Source organism: Chinchilla lanigera, unplaced genomic scaffold (assembly GCF_000276665.1).
Source record: "Chinchilla lanigera isolate Chin_1 unplaced genomic scaffold, ChiLan1.0 scaffold00008, whole genome shotgun sequence".
NCBI classification, from domain to species: domain Eukaryota; kingdom Metazoa; phylum Chordata; class Mammalia; order Rodentia; family Chinchillidae; genus Chinchilla; species Chinchilla lanigera.
The window spans coordinates 30,813,972-30,834,501 of record NW_004955409.1 but is presented as its reverse complement, the minus strand read 5'-3'; the positions used below and the strand labels follow the sequence as shown (position 1 = coordinate 30,834,501).

Below are 20,530 nucleotides of genomic sequence, written 5' to 3'. Positions count from 1 at the left end.
GTTTAGGCTCGAATTTGTGATGCTCCTGCGTCAGTCTCCAACTGGGATTACAGGCTTGTATCACCAATCCTGGCTTTTCCGTACGTTTTTAGGTACAATGTAACATTAACATGAGGACTTCTGACTAACTTTTCAATTAAAGGACTTAATGATTTAGCTCATGCTCTGGTAGGAAAAACGAGTTGAAAATGATGCATCCAGGGTCTAAATTCTAAATGACAACAGAGGAGATAGCAGAATATTTTGTGGCACAGAACTTTTGGTGAGGCATGAAGTATCTTTCTCAAAGTACAGTACTGAAGCAGTCGCTTTGTTAGTTCTCCTTGCTGCCAGTTTTTCCAGAACTGAGACAAGACTACACCATCTTCTCCATTTTCTAATTACAGTCTCTTATAATTTCTGCTTCATTTAATGATCCTAGAACACACATATCTACCATTGTCAGGAGATTCCTTCCCACCGTGCTAATCCTTCCTTATGTAATTTGTGAAAACCTTTCTTTGACTTCATTATTTTCCTGAGGATGAGAAATGAAGAACTGAAAATGAGCTGTGCAGATGATAATGATCAGTCTATAAAGATGGTGCTGAGAGAGAAAACAATCTAAATGCAATCCTGTTAGCCTTCCCACTGCCAGGCAGACAAGAAATGGCAGGCAATACAAGCCACCAGGTGGACATTCTGAGATTGGGGAAACACGCAAGAACTGTGGATTTTGGAAGTAGACTGGAATTTTACGGTCTGCCCACACTGCCTTTATCAGCCCTGTGTGGCTCATTAAAAAGAAAGCATGATGGGAGCTTGAGGAGGACTGTCGGAATACGAGGAGATAGACAAGATGTGGTGCCTAACATTATCCAGGTACTGCAAAAAATCACATCCACTCTTGGTTCAGTGTATACTGTCCTAGATTTAGCTAATGCTGTTTTCAGTATTCTTTTGCAACTAGACTTACAAGACCAACTGTCTTGACTTGCAAGGAAAAGCAATGGACATTCTAGATATTGTCTCAGGGATATATTATTTGGTTCCATTATCTTGATGGTAGCATGCTAACTGGATCATCCTCTGTTACACGACACAAGAGAATGATTGCACACATGAGGGAATATGCTATTAACTCCATGATTTGTACCACCTGTGAAATTCAGAGGGGTGGAAGTCTCATCTGGTAAGACACAGTTGATTCTGGGCATGGATTGAGAGAAAATGCAAACCTTCTCTATATGGTAAAGGATATACTGGCTTTTGTTGGACCAGCCAAGGGGCAGGCTCTGGACGTCCTTTTAGCAGGTGTCCAAAGCAATGAGATGACATCAGTATTGCTGACCTGAGTTTGGACTTTCTGGCAAGAGCAAGAACAAAATGTACTTCTAGGCTTTGGGTCACAGCTATGGAAAGGAGGTGAAACTGGATACCCCCATTTTAAAGTTCTTAGTGGTGAACAACGTGTAGCTACAGATGGAGCCACTGACTGGATGAATCAGTTATTTTTTTATGGAATCTTTGGTCCTCCTAACTTGGTCTCTGTTGCTCCTGTTGGACTCTAGACCTGGGGGTCCTCAGCTGAGTAAGTTAAAGGAAATACTTCAGGGCTACAGCTGGCCTCCAATTCGGGCAGAGCATTTCATCATCAATTTTAGGAGTCACTTATGCACCCTGTCCCGCTGGCTGACGCATGTGCTATGCTTCACTGCACCAGTTGTGTTTTTTAGTAGAATGATACCACCGAGTGGCAACAATTTACCTTTAGAAGTTCCTACTTATACAAGTTTTCCTGCCCAGAGCTGTAGTCTTTTGCTGTTTTCCCTGGAACTTCAGAAAAACTGTGTGATTGAAGTCAATCAAAGATATTATTTCACTATTTTTAAGGAATAAAATTCTGTTTCTCTGGACATATAAGTAATCCCTAGAAGCACGCAAATTATAAATTCCACTGATTTGGAAATACTGCAAAATATGCTAATTGATTTCATTTATACTACTAGTTTGTCTTGGTTTGCTGAAAAGCAAGGTTTGTGTTATTATCTGTTTGTTTCTTTTTGTGTAAGAATCATTTTGGTTTATGTCTTATACTCAGTAACTACTTTGAAGATAATGATACATAGTGTAATAATTATTGTTATTTGGTTATTATTTCCTCATGAAATTTTTTTTTCTAAAATAAAATAAAGCACCTTTACTTATACAACACTTGAGAAAAAGTAGAATTTTCCTTTCTTTTTCCACTTCATATTCTCTGTGTAACCTAGGTATTCATTATCTGCAATATTTCATTATTATGATGCTTCAGCAGGATGTTAATGTAAATATTAAATTTATTAAAAAAAAAACTCCCAGGAAATCCAATTTATATTTTATTTTGGATTTTTTCAAGTCAACAAGCTAAGAATAAAAGGACAGTTGTTTTATGGTTATTAGGAATGTTACAAAAATTTATCAACATGTAACTACATCTTAAAACTCTTAGACACTTTAAAGTAAATCATATTGGCATAATATACTTAATATAAGTTATCAACAAAAGTTTATGTAGTAAAACTAATTTTTATTTTCTAACAGCAAAATATCACAATACATAAAACCTTTATAATAATATGTATGGATATAATTCTAATTGATGGAATTATTATTTTTCCTTTCTTTAAAATATAACTTTTCTTTATCTATATAAGGAATAATATTGTAGCTTCTGTTTATGTTACAATATATGGTAGCACTTTGGACTTATAAATATACTGAATATAGAATATAGAGAAAAATTCATGAACTCACTGAGCCGTAAATTAAATATACTCACATCTTTCTTAGAATAAATACATGGCCCTTTTTGCCATTCCTTTGATCTTCAACTCCACCCAACTATCACCCTGTACTTTTTAAATCTTTCTCTCTCTTGACTAATCTCAGTGCTTCAACAGCTTTGATTGTTTCTTTTTAAAACCTTCCTCTTCACTATTCTAGATCTTCTTTCCAACCAGCTCTTCATCCTTGAATCTCTCTAAATGATTTAGGCATAACTGAATCGCATCCCCAGAGGAGCTCATCCATTTTGAGGAAGTTATCTGTCATCTCATCACAGGTGGGGCCTTAAGGTGGCTCTCAGCTCAAATGCTTCATAGGCACGTCAGTCTTATAATTCTTCCCTTGGTACACTTCCTCTTTGCTTTGCTACTTCTACCCCAAACTAACCAGCCTAAAATCAAATGCTTAATACTAATATATTTTTCTGAAAATACACTCTCTATGCGCGTTTTCACTTTGTTGCCATTCTTTCTGTTTCTTAGGCAGGAATCATTTATAGTCAATTAATGAAAAATGTAAGGTTTTCAGTAATACTGTAAAGCACTTTATTTCATTATTTTAATACACTGAAAGGTTTCTGGACCAAATAAATACGAGTGAAACCCTTGAAAGCGTTCACAATCCACTCGGGTAGTCAAATACAAGCTATAAGTCACAATAGTGTGAAAAGATAGTGAAAGAAATAATGCAGCGTAACTTGGTCAGGACACTGGAAGCAAGGAGAACATGAAAGGGAAATGCAGACTGGCAAAACACATTGTGAAACAATGGCAGCTTTATGATGGAAATAAAAACTACCAAAACTTATCTTTAATTATGCCAAGAAAAAAATAACTGTACAGGTTATGTGATTAAAAATTTAACACATAAACATGTGTAAACATCCGTTCTAGAGGCAGAGCTAAGTAATTCAATGGCAAGACCTGTAAGAGGAAGGACCTCTGTGTATCCTTGTCATGCTGTGTGGTCTGAACCAGAAGAGTGCTCAGCTTGGGGTAGCAACTCAATACACACTAGTTTCACTAATGAAACAAAGAATGATCAGGGATCGTGTGGTTGAGGGATCAGTGATGAGGAGTTTTGAGTTTTCGGCCTATAATGACAATATGAAAAACATCTGGTATCTTCAGATGCTTGAGGGTCAGAATTTGACTCTCAACCTAACTAAATTCTTTTTAGGACACCACATCAGAGAAAATTTTCCACATGTCTCTTTATTGCATTGGAGTTGCTTGCAACTCATATTTTAGAAGAGGCGATGGGAAGTTGTTTACACTTAGGTGTATTTTATTCTTTTCTACCTCTTTACAAAGTCAGCAGCTAATAAAATGTTGACTGACTCTGAAGAGCCAATTAAAAAGCTTACACACAGAAAATTAGACTCTCAACATACGCTAGTTTTCTGCAGTTGCAATACAGCCTAGAAAGATGCTAATCATGGAATTCTCAGGTACACATTCCAGCACTGGTGGTCTTTCTCTGCAAAGAGATTTGCCTGAGGAGACGTGGACTAGCGACAGGAGAAGTAGGGGCCAGGTCTGGGAAGATGTCAGAAACCGTATTTTCACCTGTTATTTATGATCCAGTATTGCCAAGTTAAGGAGAGCTTTTTAAAAATCTCTTCCTGGTAACTGAATAGCAAATGCTGGGCCCTGAATTTAAAGTTCTGTAGTTATTTTCTCACGTAGTTATCTTCTTCTGTGTTACATTGGTTGTCAAAAAGCACAAAACACCATTTTTAGAAATTCTCAGTCTCAGAAAAATCAGTTTTTTAAGTATAAAAGATATTATTATTTTTTGGAGTCTGCGTATATGAGCTTATTTAGGGTAGAAATCATGTCTTTTTAATTTACTGTGTAGAATTCAATAAATGGTAATTAAATTAATAAGTGAAAAAATGTGATCTACTTTTTTTGCTGGTAATATTTACAAGAAAATTAATAAAACTGAATTAGAAATTAAGATCAGCTTCATAAGTACAAAATTACAGAAGTTATATGAAAATTGGCTCTACCAATGGTCTAAATAGTGCATAGAAGATAGCTATGCTGACCACATTAGGCAAGCAACTTCACAATTTCCCTCTGGTCTGCAAAAAACAAGTTTTAATGCATACAAAAGTTACATATACCACATAGTAACTTTTATTAACACATTCTGGCTTAAAAGGGGACTTTTATTAATGAGAGGAGTCAAGTGACATGCTCTGTATCACATATAAGGAGAAGAGGACGTTAATAAAATCAAGATGATTTGCTTCTCAGGCATATCTTCCTCAAATACTTGATATGCTGACAGTAAATGCTCAAGTCATGTAATTATCACAGCATAGAGGAAGAATGTTTATGAAGACAAGGTCACTGGTAATGTAAAACAAAATGGTCTCAGCATGTCCATTATGAGCAAATGCTGAAACATTACCCATTAATGAATATTAATAACGTATTAAAACCTAGAATTAAATACAGGAAAAAGAGGACCTGCTGCCTAGATTCAGGAAACATCATCCTCAGGCAGTAGTTTGATACTTGATTTGAGTTTTTAGTTATTTTAAAGTGCTTTAAATATCTATGCTGCAGATATTTGGATAACTTTGCTTTGTAGAAGTGGAGGGTTCCTTACAGCTCTAAAATGAGTACCTGTAGAATGGCAACCTCATTACGAAGCTGGCTTTCTTGTTTTGTTGGAAATCTTAACTTATCAATGATCTTAATAGCCACATCTCTTCCTGTCTTACGATGTTTTCCTTTAAAGTAAAAGAAAAAAACATACAGCATCATTAAATATTAATATTAAAAAACACAAAAATTTATAAGGACAGTTATACAAATGATAAAAATGTTTCACTGAATAAATCAACATTTTTGAGAAACACTGACATTTTCATAAAAATTTAATTTCTTAATGCATTATTCTATATCAAATTAGCCGCAATTTAGAGCATAAAAGAATTGGGCCATGAAAAGCTATAGGTATGCAGCTGTCTATCAACTATCTAATATTTTCTCATAAAAATATGTATTTTAGACACAGGATATTGATATGCCCAGCGGAAAAATATTCACATCAACAGTAAAAATGCCTTACTTAAGAAAGTATAATTTTAAAGTACTGAAAAACTAATGTATATTATAGGGAAAAGCATTACATGAGTGTCCAAGTTTCTGGCACACCTAGGGCACAATGAACAAAGAGAAATGGTCTTGGGCTGCATATAAAGTATATGATATAGTTAATGTATGTAAGAAATGAAAATACTTTTCAAAAATACTTTTATTGTAACACTAAAAATAACAGAAAAAAAAACCCAATTCAATAATTAAATAAGGAAATGTACATGTCTGCTTAACAACAGTCAGTGCTGGTCTTCACAGGGGCACACGTACATAGGGAGAGTGAAATATTCATGGTAACTGATGCTTTGTACTAGTCATGTTGCACATGCGCACAAAGCGCATGCAACCTCTGAGCCTCACGGATTTCGCATTTCGATAGAACTGAACGTGACGGGCACAGCAGGCAGAGCTAGCACCGCACTGTGGCCACCCCACATAGCATTCCATTGTCATCCATGCAGGCTGCACTCAAGCACCATGCAATAGAGACATGAAAAATGTTGCTCAAAATCACAGACTCTTTTGAGGCTACATTATTAGCTGTCCAGGGTTGCACTTGAGCCCTGCGCCATGGGTTCCACACACCTTCAATAGAGCCCTGGCTCTGCCATTTACTAGCTGCATAATCTCAAGCAAATCACTGAATCTTTCAGGATTTTAGATTTCTTGTCTTCAGTGGTACCACTGTTGTGACGGTTAGGTGAAAGAAAAAGTACACCAAGTATCCACATAACACTCAAAGGAAATTTACTATCATCATCACCAGCATCATCATCATCATTGCATGATAGGTCTTTCTATATACCATACCCCATGCATTTCTCATGACCTTTTAGAAGGTCCACGGAGACCCCAACTCTTAACTTCTATACCACTATACTGTAGTAAGTACAGAATATAGTAGCATTGATTGAATCTGAAAACGTAAAATGTAAATGGAAACAGAAAATAGTTCTCAAAAGCTGTGGTCATATACAAACTAACTTGAAATTCTATTATTTCCACATTTGCTATAAATCTGGTGCTCTTTTATCCTACATCCTGTTCTTACTATTCATTCTCCATTCTTGGATGTTTTCCTGTGCTTTCCTTCACTACCACACTGCTTTGTTTTGTGACCTCTGTTTTCATAACATCACCCTTTACTCTGACTTGCTATGCTCTGTTTCACCTGTGGCATTTTTTTGCTGCTGCTATCTACAAAACCACAGCTTATTTTATCAATATTCCTCTGACACTATAGGGGTTGGCTCTCTTCTGAAAACCAGTTCACCTCTGCTTCATCCAATGGGTCTGGTTTTAATATTTTAGTTTTCCAAGTGCAGGGCTCCTCCTACACAGGCTCTTGCAGTGTTGATGTTCCAAATTATCTGACACTTGCTGGTCTTTCTGATCTAATTTCTCAACCCTACCTTACTCGCACACATTGTGCAGGTATATATGTCAAGTACCACCTCTCTTGTGATTTCATTTTTTGCATATTACTATGTAGAACAATAATCTAACACTTGGTCTCCCCAATCACACCAGTTAGCATTAACAAACAGCACATTGGTTGTTGATTCATTGACAGGTTTTCTATCAAAAAAAAAAGTCTCTGGAGTATTTTTATGAGAATCCAAATGACTTTGTAAAACAGAATATAACTTAGTTTTTAAATTCAAAATATGACATTGTCTAATCATAAGTAAAATTGAGGGCATCCTTATGATAAGAAAGTAAAATTTGTGATGTAATTTTTATCAAGGGAAAACAGGAGTATTGAATGTTACCTAAGTTTTAAAAATCTGATTGAATAGGTTAGAGTTTAAAACAGAAGTTCAAAGAAATTCACCAAAGACTTGACAGGAAGACAAAAGGTAAAAACCTAGCATTTTACTTCAGAAGTTAAAAGAAGTTAACTTGTACTGAAACAGATACATTGTTAAAGACATCACAAAGTTAAAGAAATTTTTGTGAAGTTAACATAAATAGATTTCTGTAGGTGTTCTAATCAAACATACTGAAGAAAGTAGAACTAATTTGTTTGTGAATTGTAACTTCCTTGACTTTTAATGTTTGCCTAAATAAATCAAATTGCTTCATTATTGTATATAATTTGTCAATATTTAATCAAAATCAGTTTTTTAAGGGTAGAAAACTTTCAAAATAGATATATACTAGTTTTTCAAAGAAGGATTTTCTAAAGAGATATTTTTAAATGGTAAAATATAAAAACACAAGCATACTTACACAAAGTCCTGGTTTTTAATTTCTTTCTAGAAAATATTACCTGTGTGGACTAACTTACCTCCGTAAACAATTCCAAACTGTCCAGAACCTAGTACTTCATCAGGAAAAATCTGATACACTGTGCTGATGTCCTTTGGGTACAAGTCCAATGAAAAACAAAAATGACAGGGAACAAAGTGTTATTCTTAATAAATTATATAATTTTATTTAAACGTATTATAAATACTGTTAAATATTTTACAAAATTATAAATGCTTGATAAAATTCCAATGACTATAGTATTCAGAGCATTTTAATTAATGTAATATTGTGAAAACTACTCTGATCTTAAGTGTTAGAGCTTTTCTTTTGCGCTATGAATATGTTTTAATAGAGAAAAATAAGATTCTAAAATACATAATGTCCTTTAAGTATGCAGAGAGGAAGTTGCTTGTTGAAATGGTATTTAGAAATTTGATTAAATGTTCATGGATTCCAGTCATGTGTCTGTGGGACATTTGGCGAGAATCATAAGGCTGCTCCCTGGTTAGTTGCCCACACCCACATGAATCTATATGAAATAAAGAGGGTCTGTGGCACCATGAATGATCAGAGAAACTCTAGAAGAATGGCAGCCCACCATGAAAGTCTTATCTGTGAAGCAGCCACACAATTCCATTTTTATCATTTCTGAAGGTAAAAAGTTCTCAAACTCTCCTCTCTTCTGTGTCGAAATAATAATTTCTGAATAAAGGATGATTTTCACCTAGATTGTGATTGACTGCTGAAGAGTTCATTTGACACTCACTATGAAGTTGTCTAATTTCTCTTGGACTTTTTGTTTAAATTTATGCAAATTTGGCAAGTGTTGCAAAGATACAGTTGTGATGGATAGAGCTTAAGCAGGTCTTCTTTCAAAAGCAAACTCAAATCAGTAGTACCAAGGCATACATGCCTTTCTTTTGGTCATAGGTATAGTGGGAAAAATAGAACAAAGGCTTCAAGTCACTAGAATGAGGTGGAAAAGGCCTTGTGACTTTTTGGCTACAGGTATACTGACAATATAACATAAAAAGCAAATGTGATAGTGATAACATTTCTGATCTGTAATTTTCAAGAAACAAACGGAAAGAATGGATTTGGTTGGCACAGGTGATTAGGGTGCCAGAGTGTGGACCCGTGAAGTCCGATATATGAAAATTTCTTGAGGTTGCCTTGGTATGCACAACTAGTTGAGCTGCAAGAGGGCCTGCAGTCTTGGTATTTGACAGTAATCCTAGGTACAAAGGGTGAGAACAAAGGCATGGTGAAACTATCCATGCAAGTCAATGAATTTATTTTATTTGTGTATTTATTTTGTTGTGCAACACTGACCATTAAAATTTCAAAATCAAGGGCTAGGGGTATAGATCAGTGGTAAAGAGATTGACTGAGTGGCATGTACCAGGCCCTGGGTGAAATCCCTATTACTACCAAAAAAAAAAAAAAAAAAGAGAGAGAGAGAGAGAAAGGTAAATATGTGAAAATCAGGTATCACATTGTAAATGCCTGTCTTCTAGGATGAAAATAGATAACTATTGCTATAAATAGATAACTTGTTATTGTTATAAACTGGTGCTACATTGTGGACCAGATTATAACAAAAACATAAACAAACATATCATAGTATTTCCTAGAATGAAAAATATTCAAGTAGATACTTATTTTGCTTTCAGGAAAACATTGAAAAATTAAAACTTCAGATTAATAAAAATCTATTTTATATTCTTATATTCTAATAATCACATTGCTGAGTTTGGTATTAGTATATACATACTCACCACATTTTCTTGAATCTGGCAATTTGATACAGAAATGCTCAAAGAAATATCTTCTGGAAATGTATGTTGAAAATACAAACACAAAAATGTCAGTTGAAGAAGTAATAGCAAAATAAGTAAATATCATTCCTATAGGACTGGTTTTAAATAAATCATAGCAATTTCCATTAGGATATTTGTTTCCTTTTAAAGCTATAAACTCATTCTGTACTTGGTTTTCAAAAATATAGAATTTTGTCAGTTTAGGAGTCAGAGGACTTGGGTTCAAATACTGATCTCTCTAGACCAATTTCTTTACCTGTAAAATAGGCAAATCATTAACTTTCTGGGCTTGTTTTAGGCATTAAAATAGAGATCTCAGGTGAAATAAAAAATAATCAGGCAAAAATAATCACAAACATTCTGTGAATGTGTTGGCTGTAGAAACCTTTATGACACTTAAAATTACACTTTTCTACAGATAGTCCTCTAAAATTCTTTTTACAGTTCATCCACAATACTTTATCCTGGTTGCATGGTAGCAGATTAGATCTTTTTTACTAATGAACAGAGGTTTACTCCTCGAATAAGATTATCAAGAGTTATTGAGTAGTTCTCACACTAAGAGACCTGTATAGATTGCTATGTTAGCTGACTTTGGGGAAATAAATTAATTCCTATTTGTGGCATTCTAGATCAAGCACAAACTGATTAGATGATTTCTTTTATGACTGATACCTCTAAAGATCTGTAATTGCCTAATACACAGGAGTATGCGAATTTGTAAAAAAATAATAATAATAATGAAAGATCAAGACAGTGGAAAGCTAGGTGTGGTGATGCATGCCTATAATCCCAACACTCCAGAGATTGAGGCAGGAGTTCAAGACCAGCCTGGGCTACAAAGTGAGCTCAAGGCCAGCCTGAACTGCATAGCGAGACCCTGTCTCAAAAAGAAAAAAAAAAAAAAAAAAAAAGACAGTGGAGCAGCTTCTACTTAGAGGTGCTGTGTTTTCCAACAAGCTAAATCCACCATCAAGGACTTTTTCTTAATTTTGTTTTTGGGAAAGTCAGAATATCTGTTTACTGAGTCAGAGGTGGGCAGATTGAGCTTCGTGTGAGCTGACAAAAAGGCGGACTTACTGTGTGAGCTGCTTCCTGAACTCACAGAGGAGCCCTTGGGGATGACGGGCATGAGGGCATGCTGGATGGCCATCTCCCACCTCCTGGCCACATCTGCACCAACGCCGCTGGTGAGGACACTGTTATTTGGTGGGGGGCTCGAAGGGTTGACCACATCTTCACCCACATAATACACTACATTTGTCGTAGTGATTTCAAAACAGTGAGGATTAACTCCATTAGGAATTGATGCTGAAGTTTTTGCTGCTTCCAGAGATAAAATTTCTGACAAAGGAATTTCCTGTGGAAGGAACGGTGTTCTCAATGTAGTTTTGCAAAAGCATGTAAACTTTTAAATAAAAGTTCACACCAGGAACAGTGAGAAATAACATTATAGTCACCATCTGTATAAAATGTTTTTTTAAAAATTAAGTAATTTTCATAAAATTAAAAAATATTTTGATAATAGGGAGTCTTAGTATCACCTTTTTTCTAGAAAATACAAGTGATTTTTTTAGTAATAATCACATGTCAGAAATAAGCATGGTTAAAAATAATGGTTTTGAATCTTTATCAAAATCCAAGACTTGGAACATGAATGATAACATTTTAAACTGTAAGGCAAAATGATAATATTTTTAAAATGCATTTAGGTTTACATCACTGTTTTAAAATGTTTACTATTTAAAGTACTGAAAGGAAGTAGGATTTGATTCAATACATGTTAATACAAATACAAGTGGAGAATTTTAATGAGGAAAAAATTATAGCCCTTGTTTTATTTTTTATTTTTTTGGTTTTTCTCCGGTACCAGGTACCGAACTCATGACCTTGCGCTTGCCAGGCAGGCGCTTTGCCGCTGAGCTGAATCCGCAGCCCTGGCCCTTGTTTTTTTTAAAAGTGGTTGTTTTAAAAACCATACAAATATTAAATAATTGCCATGTTGTCTCCTAGGAAGTAAAAATGACTAATAATTAACATTTAAAACAAAATGCTTAATTTTCTATTGCAGCTAATGTAAAGTGGCCGTGCAAATTCAGATTAACTATGCTGGAATCTGCACTCATGTTAAAGAAGTAAGTATCTACTATTTCCATCTTCAGTTTCTTTCAGAGTCGTGTTTTACTGTGTCATATATTATGCCACCTCTGTATCATTTAATGTAGAGAGATGGAAAGAAAATTGCTGCCAAGTATTCCTCTAGAGGAAAGTGTTCCTTATAAATATTGGCCAGCATGAAGAAATCCTACAATGTCTCAGTGATGTGCTGGATATAATGGATACCAGAAATTTACTTTTAGCTCATCTACTATGACCACTGATTTCCTAGTTAAATCACACAACTGTGCTAAGATATTCAATTAAGTTTCCTCTCCCTTCTTCCCACCATCTCCTAGAGCTGCAAGGGCTCTCTGGGAAAATGTGAGATTTGCAGATGAATCGAGAGCTTACAAAGAGATTCTTAAGAAATCTGTAAACTGTAGACAAGAAAAAAGTATCTCTCAGAGGAAGCACAGAAATGGTCGTGTCTGTTGGACATATTTCACATTTCCGATCCTCTGCATGCTGATGAAAAAGCAGGAAAGGATATCGAACTACAATCAAAGCAAGAGCCACATTTACCTTGTAGTACCTGCTTCCTGTGTCATTTTGGAAGAGTGTAATGCATTTGCTATCCAATCTCCAATAGTGCCGTTTCCTCTGAAATAGAAGTTAGATGCAGGATCTGTTGAAAGCTTTAAATATATTCTAGGTTGGTAAAAATAAGCACATTTTCTCAATGGGAAAATAGAAACTGGTGGTGGAAAATGCATGGGCTTTGATTAAGACAAACTCGCACTCAATTTGACTTTAGAAATTCACTACATAGCAAATGTTGTGTGATGTGTTTCTGCATCTACATCAGACAGTCATGAGTAATAAAGAAGATAATGTATTACCAACCAGGGAAGTATCTGGCCGTCAGTATGTGCACAGTCAATGGCAAATATTTTAAAATTTGACTGCTTGAAGAGCTAAAGATGTATTTATAGTCTGTATTAAAACAAGGCTTAGTAAGAGTTATGATGTTTATTCATGCTTATTTTAGAACATAAGAAATGTCCTGCTGATCTAGCCAGGTATTTTGGCTTCCATTACCAATAGAAGAAATCTGAATGTTACAACAGAACTAAAGAATACTTTGTTGGATGGAACCTTGACCCCATGACACCAACTTAAAGTTAAAATAGTGTATCAAGCAATTCTGCCTTCTCTTAAGCTCACTCCATACCTATTATAATTTGGTGATAAGGTTCTTGTTGAACCTAGGTAAATCTTTCATATTAGGATATGATGCATGTACATGTGTGTGTATTTTCATATTTTTTAGACCCAAAGCCCTCCCAACATTATTTGTGGTTTCCTGTGCAACCAATCTTAGACTTATCAAATATATTAAATATGCTTCAAATATCCTATAACCTGTCAAAGAAGAACTAGATAGTATTCAGTTGAGTCTCACAGTAAGTCTAGATGTTATCATTGTCCAGCAAGAAGCCTGAGATTACAGATAGATCAATTAGGTTATGTCATTTAAAGACATGATGAAGACCCTTTCAATGAGAGGAAATAAAGCAAGCACTATCAATGACTCACAAATCAGCCTTTCAATTAGTTTAACGTTGAAATGGGGGTCAAGACATGTAAATGACTCAAGTGAAGCACAGGATGACTATGCTCCTGGAGTTTTACTATTTTATATGAACAATTAAATATTTAAGAACTAATTAATAGTCATCACTGTCTTTTCCTACTCCCTAAAATGCAGTGTTCCTTTTATAACTCTCTATCACAGAAGAGTAGTGTTGTGATGTAGATCTAGAATGTTCCCCTAAAGACTCCTGTGCTCAGAGGCAGGGCTTTGGGAAGGTAAATGGACATGGCGACCCTATGCTCTTCAGGGAATTAATCCACTGTGGAGTTCAGAGCTGAGCGCGCTGTTAGGAAGTGGGCTCTGGTCAGAGGACGTGGGTCACTGGCTTGTGACCCGGAAGGGTTTATCTTCATCTCCGCCTCCTCCTTTCTCTGTTTCCTGGCTGTCATCAGATGAGCAGCTGCCCATTCGGCCATTTAACTGGGCTCTTCCTGCCTTGGAGCCAACTTGCCATGGCTGTAACTGTGAGCCAAAATAAATCTTTTCTCCTTTAAGTTGTGAGTGTGTGCTTTTGTGTCTCACAAAGGAGGAAGCTGCCTGAGAAAAGTGCTCTGAAAGCCATGCTGCCGCTTTGCTGGCCACTGGAAATAACAGGTGGGCATGCAAGTTGTCTGGGGACCATTTCAGTAATCAGGGTAGATGATTTGGTTTTCCCGAAACTGCTTTCTATGCTATTTTTCTTTTCTAGTTCTGGTGCTTGTTCAACTTCACATGACCTCCAGAATCTGCAATGTCTTCATCTGATCCTACACCATGAGACACCCCACAGTCCTCAGAGGGCGCCAGCAGCTTCTCTGAGAACAGTCAGAGCCCATGACCTGCTGGCTGTGAATCTTACCAGTGTGTCCTTGCTGGTGTAGTGGACCATCCATCCTTCCTTCATCACCGAGCTGCTTTTCCTCTTTGTGTGTTTGATGGACTGCACCACCCTCATGAGGGGGATATTATTGCTTGTCGATGGACTTGAAAAGCCAAAATATTTTGAGAGAGAAAAGTTCTCAGATTCACATCTTTTCTTAAATAAAACCTTATTTCAATTATGTCAGAGCACAAGTCAAAAAATCTCACATCTCATTTTCTTTTTCATTGAAAGGTACTGGCAGAATAGCGCAGTTCAGAAAATGGGGTACTGGGAAGAATGCTGGGCCTTAAATGTACCTTTCAAAGATCTCAACATAGAGTAATAAGTACCTTGTTTTGGGTTGACCCATATGCTCAGTTTTCAGTTGAACAGTAGATGGCTATCAATGTATTGAAGCCACAGTATTCACACAAGAAAGCTTATTTCCTTATTTATTACAAACTACATGTATATGGTTATTCACTTATAGGTTGTATTTTTCAAGTGAATTTTAGTCTCTGAGGAATTTCTTAAAAATTACAAACTGCTTTCTAAACTGTCTTTTACATTATTATTATTCATGGAATTATGCTGGTCTCTTAGTCCCTGCCCCAAACCCCACAATGCGCCTCTCTGTCCCTGTCTCTTTCTGTCTCTGTCTCTTACCTCCTGTTACAGGTTAGATCTAGGATAGCCGCTGGGGCCTCCTGTGTGTGGAAGGTGTCTGGACCATGGGGGTGCAACCACTGATGATGTCAGTGGCTGACTGTGCTATGAGGAGCTGAAGGTGGTCACGGAGGGCAGGATGTGAAAAAGTAAATTTGTGTCCCCAGCTCTTCTGGCCATTCCTATCTCTCTGTTTCCTGCCTACCACAGCTGAGGACCTCCTCTTCCCCCGGGCCCACTGGCCAGCCCATTTCTACCTTGAAACTGGCCAGCTACAGACTGTGAGCCAAAACAAACTTTTTGCCCTTCAAGCTGTGGGTGTTGAGTGTTTTGTACCAGCAAGGGGAAAATAACTGAGACACCTTTCCTCACCCGTGCCTCCTCGCAATGCCAAAGCCTGACAAACTCCCTTCAAAAGGGAGTTAGGTAATAAGACTAATATTTTCCAGCATTTTAAAAATGTTTACTGTACCATTAACTGGAAAAAAAAACTTGTCCTTACATTTCTCTACTCTCATGAACAATTTTAGTCTGTCAATGAATTTGACATTTCTCAAATGGACACAAATGTTGTATTATGCTTTATAATATAAATTAGAGGCCGAGAGACCTTTTCTGTAGAAGAGTAGGTAATAAATATTTTAGGCTTAATAAAATACCTAGCTGTACTATTGTAGTATGAAAGCACCATAGAAAATATGAGTGGGCAGAGCTATCTTCCCAGAAAATGAATTACAACATGGGTAACGGTCCAATTTGAACTGACTGTGCCAACTCCTGATATAAAAAGTGAGGGCTAGCTAGTGGTGAAACAGTAAAGATAACATGCAAAATTCTAGCTCAGAAATGCACACACAAACAATAAGAAAGGTGTAGACAGTTTGTGATATTTATAATAGGGCAGAACCATCAAATAGACCGGGTCTCCCTGGGCTGAGAACCCTGTGTATTTCCACATGAGGAACTCTGAGTTACTGTTAGTAGAAAGCTGTGGACGGCAAATACCAGCATCACTTACACACCAAAGACAAGGATCTATGGATGGTGCAGTACTAGGAAAGGATGCAAACTACATTTCTAGGGAACCTGGACCGCTGAACTCCAATGATATGCACCCACAATCCAGCGGTCATTCACAATGGAACTAGACATACCTCAAATTCCTTTTTAGGTTGAAATACCACACAGTTTAAAGAGTAGATTCCACACAGCTTTCACTGTTAGGCTGAGGCTGGCATTGCTGCACTCACCTGATAGTTCTGTTGGAGTCTTCTTGGTCGGGGTCTACATCTTGCATTTCCCCACCGTCATTCTGGCCCTCTGCCATGGCCATCTCGGCATCTTGGACCATGGCCTCGTCCATGTCATCCATGAGTCCACTGTTTCTCTCACTGTCATTATCGTCGCTCCCTTCCTCCATGACCACATCAGATTCTGCCCCAGGGCTCAGCAGATCTAGGAAATTGTTTTGATCCGTGAAGTTAAGCCTGGAATCTTGGAGGCAGGGGTTAAGAGAAAGGGGCTCCTAAAAATATGTAGTCCTGGGAAGAATTTATCTTTTCACTTTAGTTCATAAGACTAGAAATGCATGTGATGGTGAGTGTGTAATTTTTTCAGGCAGACCCTTATTTTCCATTTTCCTAACCCTAAAAACCTGACAAGTCCTGGAGAGCTTTGGAAGGAAGCCAAAGGCAGGACAGAAGCACAGCCCTGGGAAGCAAAGTGGTACCAGACACAAGTCACCAGGAAACTGATCATATTTCACAGCACAGCACTCATGGGAAAAAGAAACACAGGGGAGGATGATGGAACTTACTGCATGAAAGACAATTGTAATTCTGCTTTGTTTGTATTATTCTTCTGCTATTTTGTAAATGGATGTCTATTTGTTAATATGTTTTCCTTCTTTTATTTTTAAAATAAATTTTTAAAAAATGAAAACTCTTGCTATCCCAGTAACTTTTAAAATCATGGTTTCCAATATATTACATTGTTCATGGAAGCTGCAGTTTTTAAAATACCTAAGATATTTGATAATTGAATATGAACTCTATTGTTAGGTACAATAGTTGATCTTCATGCAAAAATTTTGACTTGTGCAAACTACTTATTTTAAAATTAGGGACATGGGTCAATCAGAGACTCTGGCTTGGCAAGCTTGGAAAGTACACATTTTATGGAATTTTTCTGATTATATGGGAAAACGCAATTTCAAAGTACTCAACATCTAACGCTGCTATTTCCCTTTAGTTATAGCTATCAAGTACATACTGATATTCCCTGGGATCAAACAAAGTCAATATTACATTCCACAGAAAATAGGAAAATTGCCAAGTTTTTAATTTGAGCAGCTAATTCATGAATCTCCGTTCCAGAAATTGATATGTTTGAGAAAGTTTTCTTAGACAGTGATTCTTTCTTCTTTCTCTTTGTCTAGGAATATATATTTTTTCTAGAGAAGAATGTCCTACAGCAAAGCCACTTATTCATTCTTCAGCTTTTTTACTAACAAAAATATTCAATTTGTGTCTTTGGTCTTTTACAGCTATTTTTCTTTCCAGAGGAACTGAAGAATGCTATTAGATTGTTTTCGGAAAACTGCAATAGACTGAAGGCAGAAAGTAGTTCACTATCTAAGCAAAAGGCTAGCCCGGAATTCTAAGCCAAATATTCTGATAGCAATCCACTAGAATACTACCTAAAATGAAAGTGTGAGCTGTTCCTTTAGGGCATAGCATTTTTCTTAGAGGAGTGCTTCAGAGTTAACTGACATAGAGTTTTCCAAAGAAAACATTTCCAAATATAGAAAAAGGCAAGTTTTTTTTAATTGGTCAACTTGAAGTTTTTTGTTTTTGTTTTTTTTTACTTTTAAAGATGCAGGGGGCTGGGGATTTAGCCCAGCGGCAAAGCGCTTGCCTGGCAAGCGCAAGGTCGTGAGTTCGGTTCCCGGTACCGGAAAAACAAACAAACAAACAAAAAAAAACAAAGATGCAGGTTAGTAATCACAGATATAATGGAAATAGTAACTGGGGAGAGGATAGAAATGAGAGATTATTTCCTTATAGACCTGTGTCTGTGATGCTTTCTGTGCTCTGTAGACAGGGAAGAAAATTAAGTTCTGCTTTGATGCTTGGGTTGAGAACAGAGAACTAGAGTACAGAGGTGTAACCTGTAGACACTTTAATGATTCTGAGCAAATTAGGATAGAAGCATAAAATAAGAAAGCTAGCAAACAAATTGTGGACATCTAAGTTTACAGTACTAGATGTTTACCGTGCAAAGATGAAGACTCTCAACCAGGCACACACCTGTAATCCCAGCAGTCTGGGAGACTGAGGTAGGAGAGTCACAAGTTCAAACCTAGTCTTCAACAGCTTAGCAAGTTTAGCAAGGTTTTGTCTCAAAATAAGCCCTGGATTCAATCTCCAGTACTGAGGAAAAAAAGATTTTTGGTTTTATCCAATTTTGATGAGCTGAAATAGATGATTTTTCCATTGTGAAGAATTACTAACTCGGATCATAATTCACTTCAGCTGAGGTACAAACACTGAAGTGAAAAAAATCTAACAGTAAAAAGCCTTGCTACACCATAATGGCCACACTCTCTACCAGCAAAAAGCAAAGCAGAGATGGGACCGCTGGCCTTTTACCTACCTCCATTGATGGTCACTTCGCCCAGGCAGTTGTTGGGTACTTTTGGTGCACAACGTTTATGACAGTTGAATCTGCAATCTAATCATAATGATTTTGAAACACAACAAACAGATCAGAAATTCATCAGAAAAAGAAGGTGTGAAATAAAAACAAACACATTTCAGATGGATGAGGATTAATTTAAGGATTAAAAATTGGCTGGTGACAAAGATGAGGTGACAAGAGCTTCCTTACCTTTGCACTGCAGGCCCTGCCTGAAAAGACCCTTGAGGAGCTTCTTGCAGTACTGGCATACCGTGGGCCGGGTGTAGGAATGGATGGCGAACGTGTGAGGCACTTTAACCTTAGACATCAGAATCTTGTCGAGCTGAATTGGTCTTCCAATGTAGGACTGAGAATTTGACCTCTTTTCTCGACCAATAAATGACTCTGATGGTGACTTTTGCTACATGTTTAAAAAATAATAAAGGACAGTATGATGAAAGAGATCGTTACCAGATTTAAATATTTATGTACTTTAAAATCTCATTTTGTTTTGTGGTTGCATACAAGATAATCTAAGTCTATGTTTCTGGTAAATAACATAATTTATTACCTTCTCACTTCCTATTTGAATTCCTCTGTATGGTTCAAGAGGAAGAGAAATGGGCAAAAAATATTTGAACCTGACTTCTAAGACTTTCTTTTTAACTTTATAAATTTATTTAGTTACAAAGAGAAATACAAAGATGATAGTAAATAAAGATGGTCCTCAATCTCCCTCATTGGGAGATCATTTCTCCACTGGCATGGTCTTCAGTACTATATGAACAAGGCTAGAAAATGCAAGCAGTTCTGAAAGAGAAAATGAAAAGAAAATACTCCTGTTTGCCCTGTATAATGTTGCTGAAAAAAATCTACACTTCCTTTGGATTTCCCCAAGGAAAACAATTAAATAAGATTTTGAATTATTTTTTAAGTATATAAATAAGTAAAATGTTAAAATTATGCTATAATTTCTATAATTGAAAAATAGTAACTTTTGGATTGTAAAAGGCACAAAACACTTATGTTCTGGGGAATAATTATCTGTATGTACTCTTTCTCTGACTTTGGAATTATTTCATCAACTCAGTTTCTAGGCTTTTGAAATTTAAATATATTAAAATAAACTGTTGTTTCAATGTTTTTAAACACTTTCATGGTATCTCTTGATAGTATGCAAATGTACTTGGGACATTCAGAAAAAATGTACTTGGGAATTACCAGGGTAAAAGGAGACCTGGCTTACTTCTTAATAATCAGAACAAATACGTCTTATTTATTAAACACCTACTCTATAGTAATACTATATTAAGTTCCTTAAAAGAGAGATCGTGTTATCTACAAATGAAGCATCTATGTTCATAAAGTTTAAAAACATTCTTTAGGTCAAACACTAGTAAATAGTGCAGCCAAAGCACAAAGCTTTTTTGTTTTACCTCTAGAGCCCCTGTATTACTACCTTAGCCATTAAATTCCTAATTTTCCACAATTATTGAGAAGAGAAATAAATCATAATTATATATGATTTCCATTGACTTCAATCTCTGTGTGACCAAAAGTTAATAACACTTATTAAATGGGAAATCTTTGTTTTACA

General features: G+C 36.2%; 1 protein-coding gene across 2 annotated transcripts in view; it reads right to left on the bottom strand.

Annotated features, from left to right (window-relative positions):
• The window catches only part of Prkd1 (protein kinase D1), a 306,494-nt gene that overhangs the window by 26,087 nt on the left and 259,877 nt on the right, over window positions 1-20,530 (bottom strand). The window contains exons 6-14 of one of the 2 annotated variants that reach the window (XM_013510389.1): window positions 19,144-19,354; window positions 18,910-18,987; window positions 16,506-16,710; window positions 14,587-14,710; window positions 12,677-12,754; window positions 11,075-11,354; window positions 9,953-10,002; window positions 8,212-8,284; window positions 5,445-5,551 (exon numbers count right to left, since the gene is read on the bottom strand). In XM_013510389.1, coding sequence (XP_013365843.1) covers window positions 5,445-5,551; window positions 8,212-8,284; window positions 9,953-10,002; window positions 11,075-11,354; window positions 12,677-12,754; window positions 14,587-14,710; window positions 16,506-16,710; window positions 18,910-18,987; window positions 19,144-19,354 — 1,206 coding nt within the window. Of the gene's footprint in view, window positions 1-5,444; window positions 5,552-8,211; window positions 8,285-9,952; window positions 10,012-11,074; window positions 11,355-12,676; window positions 12,755-14,586; window positions 14,711-16,505; window positions 16,711-18,909; window positions 18,988-19,143; window positions 19,355-20,530 lie in introns of both variants that reach the window. The other variant, XM_013510390.1, reaches the window with a different exon arrangement.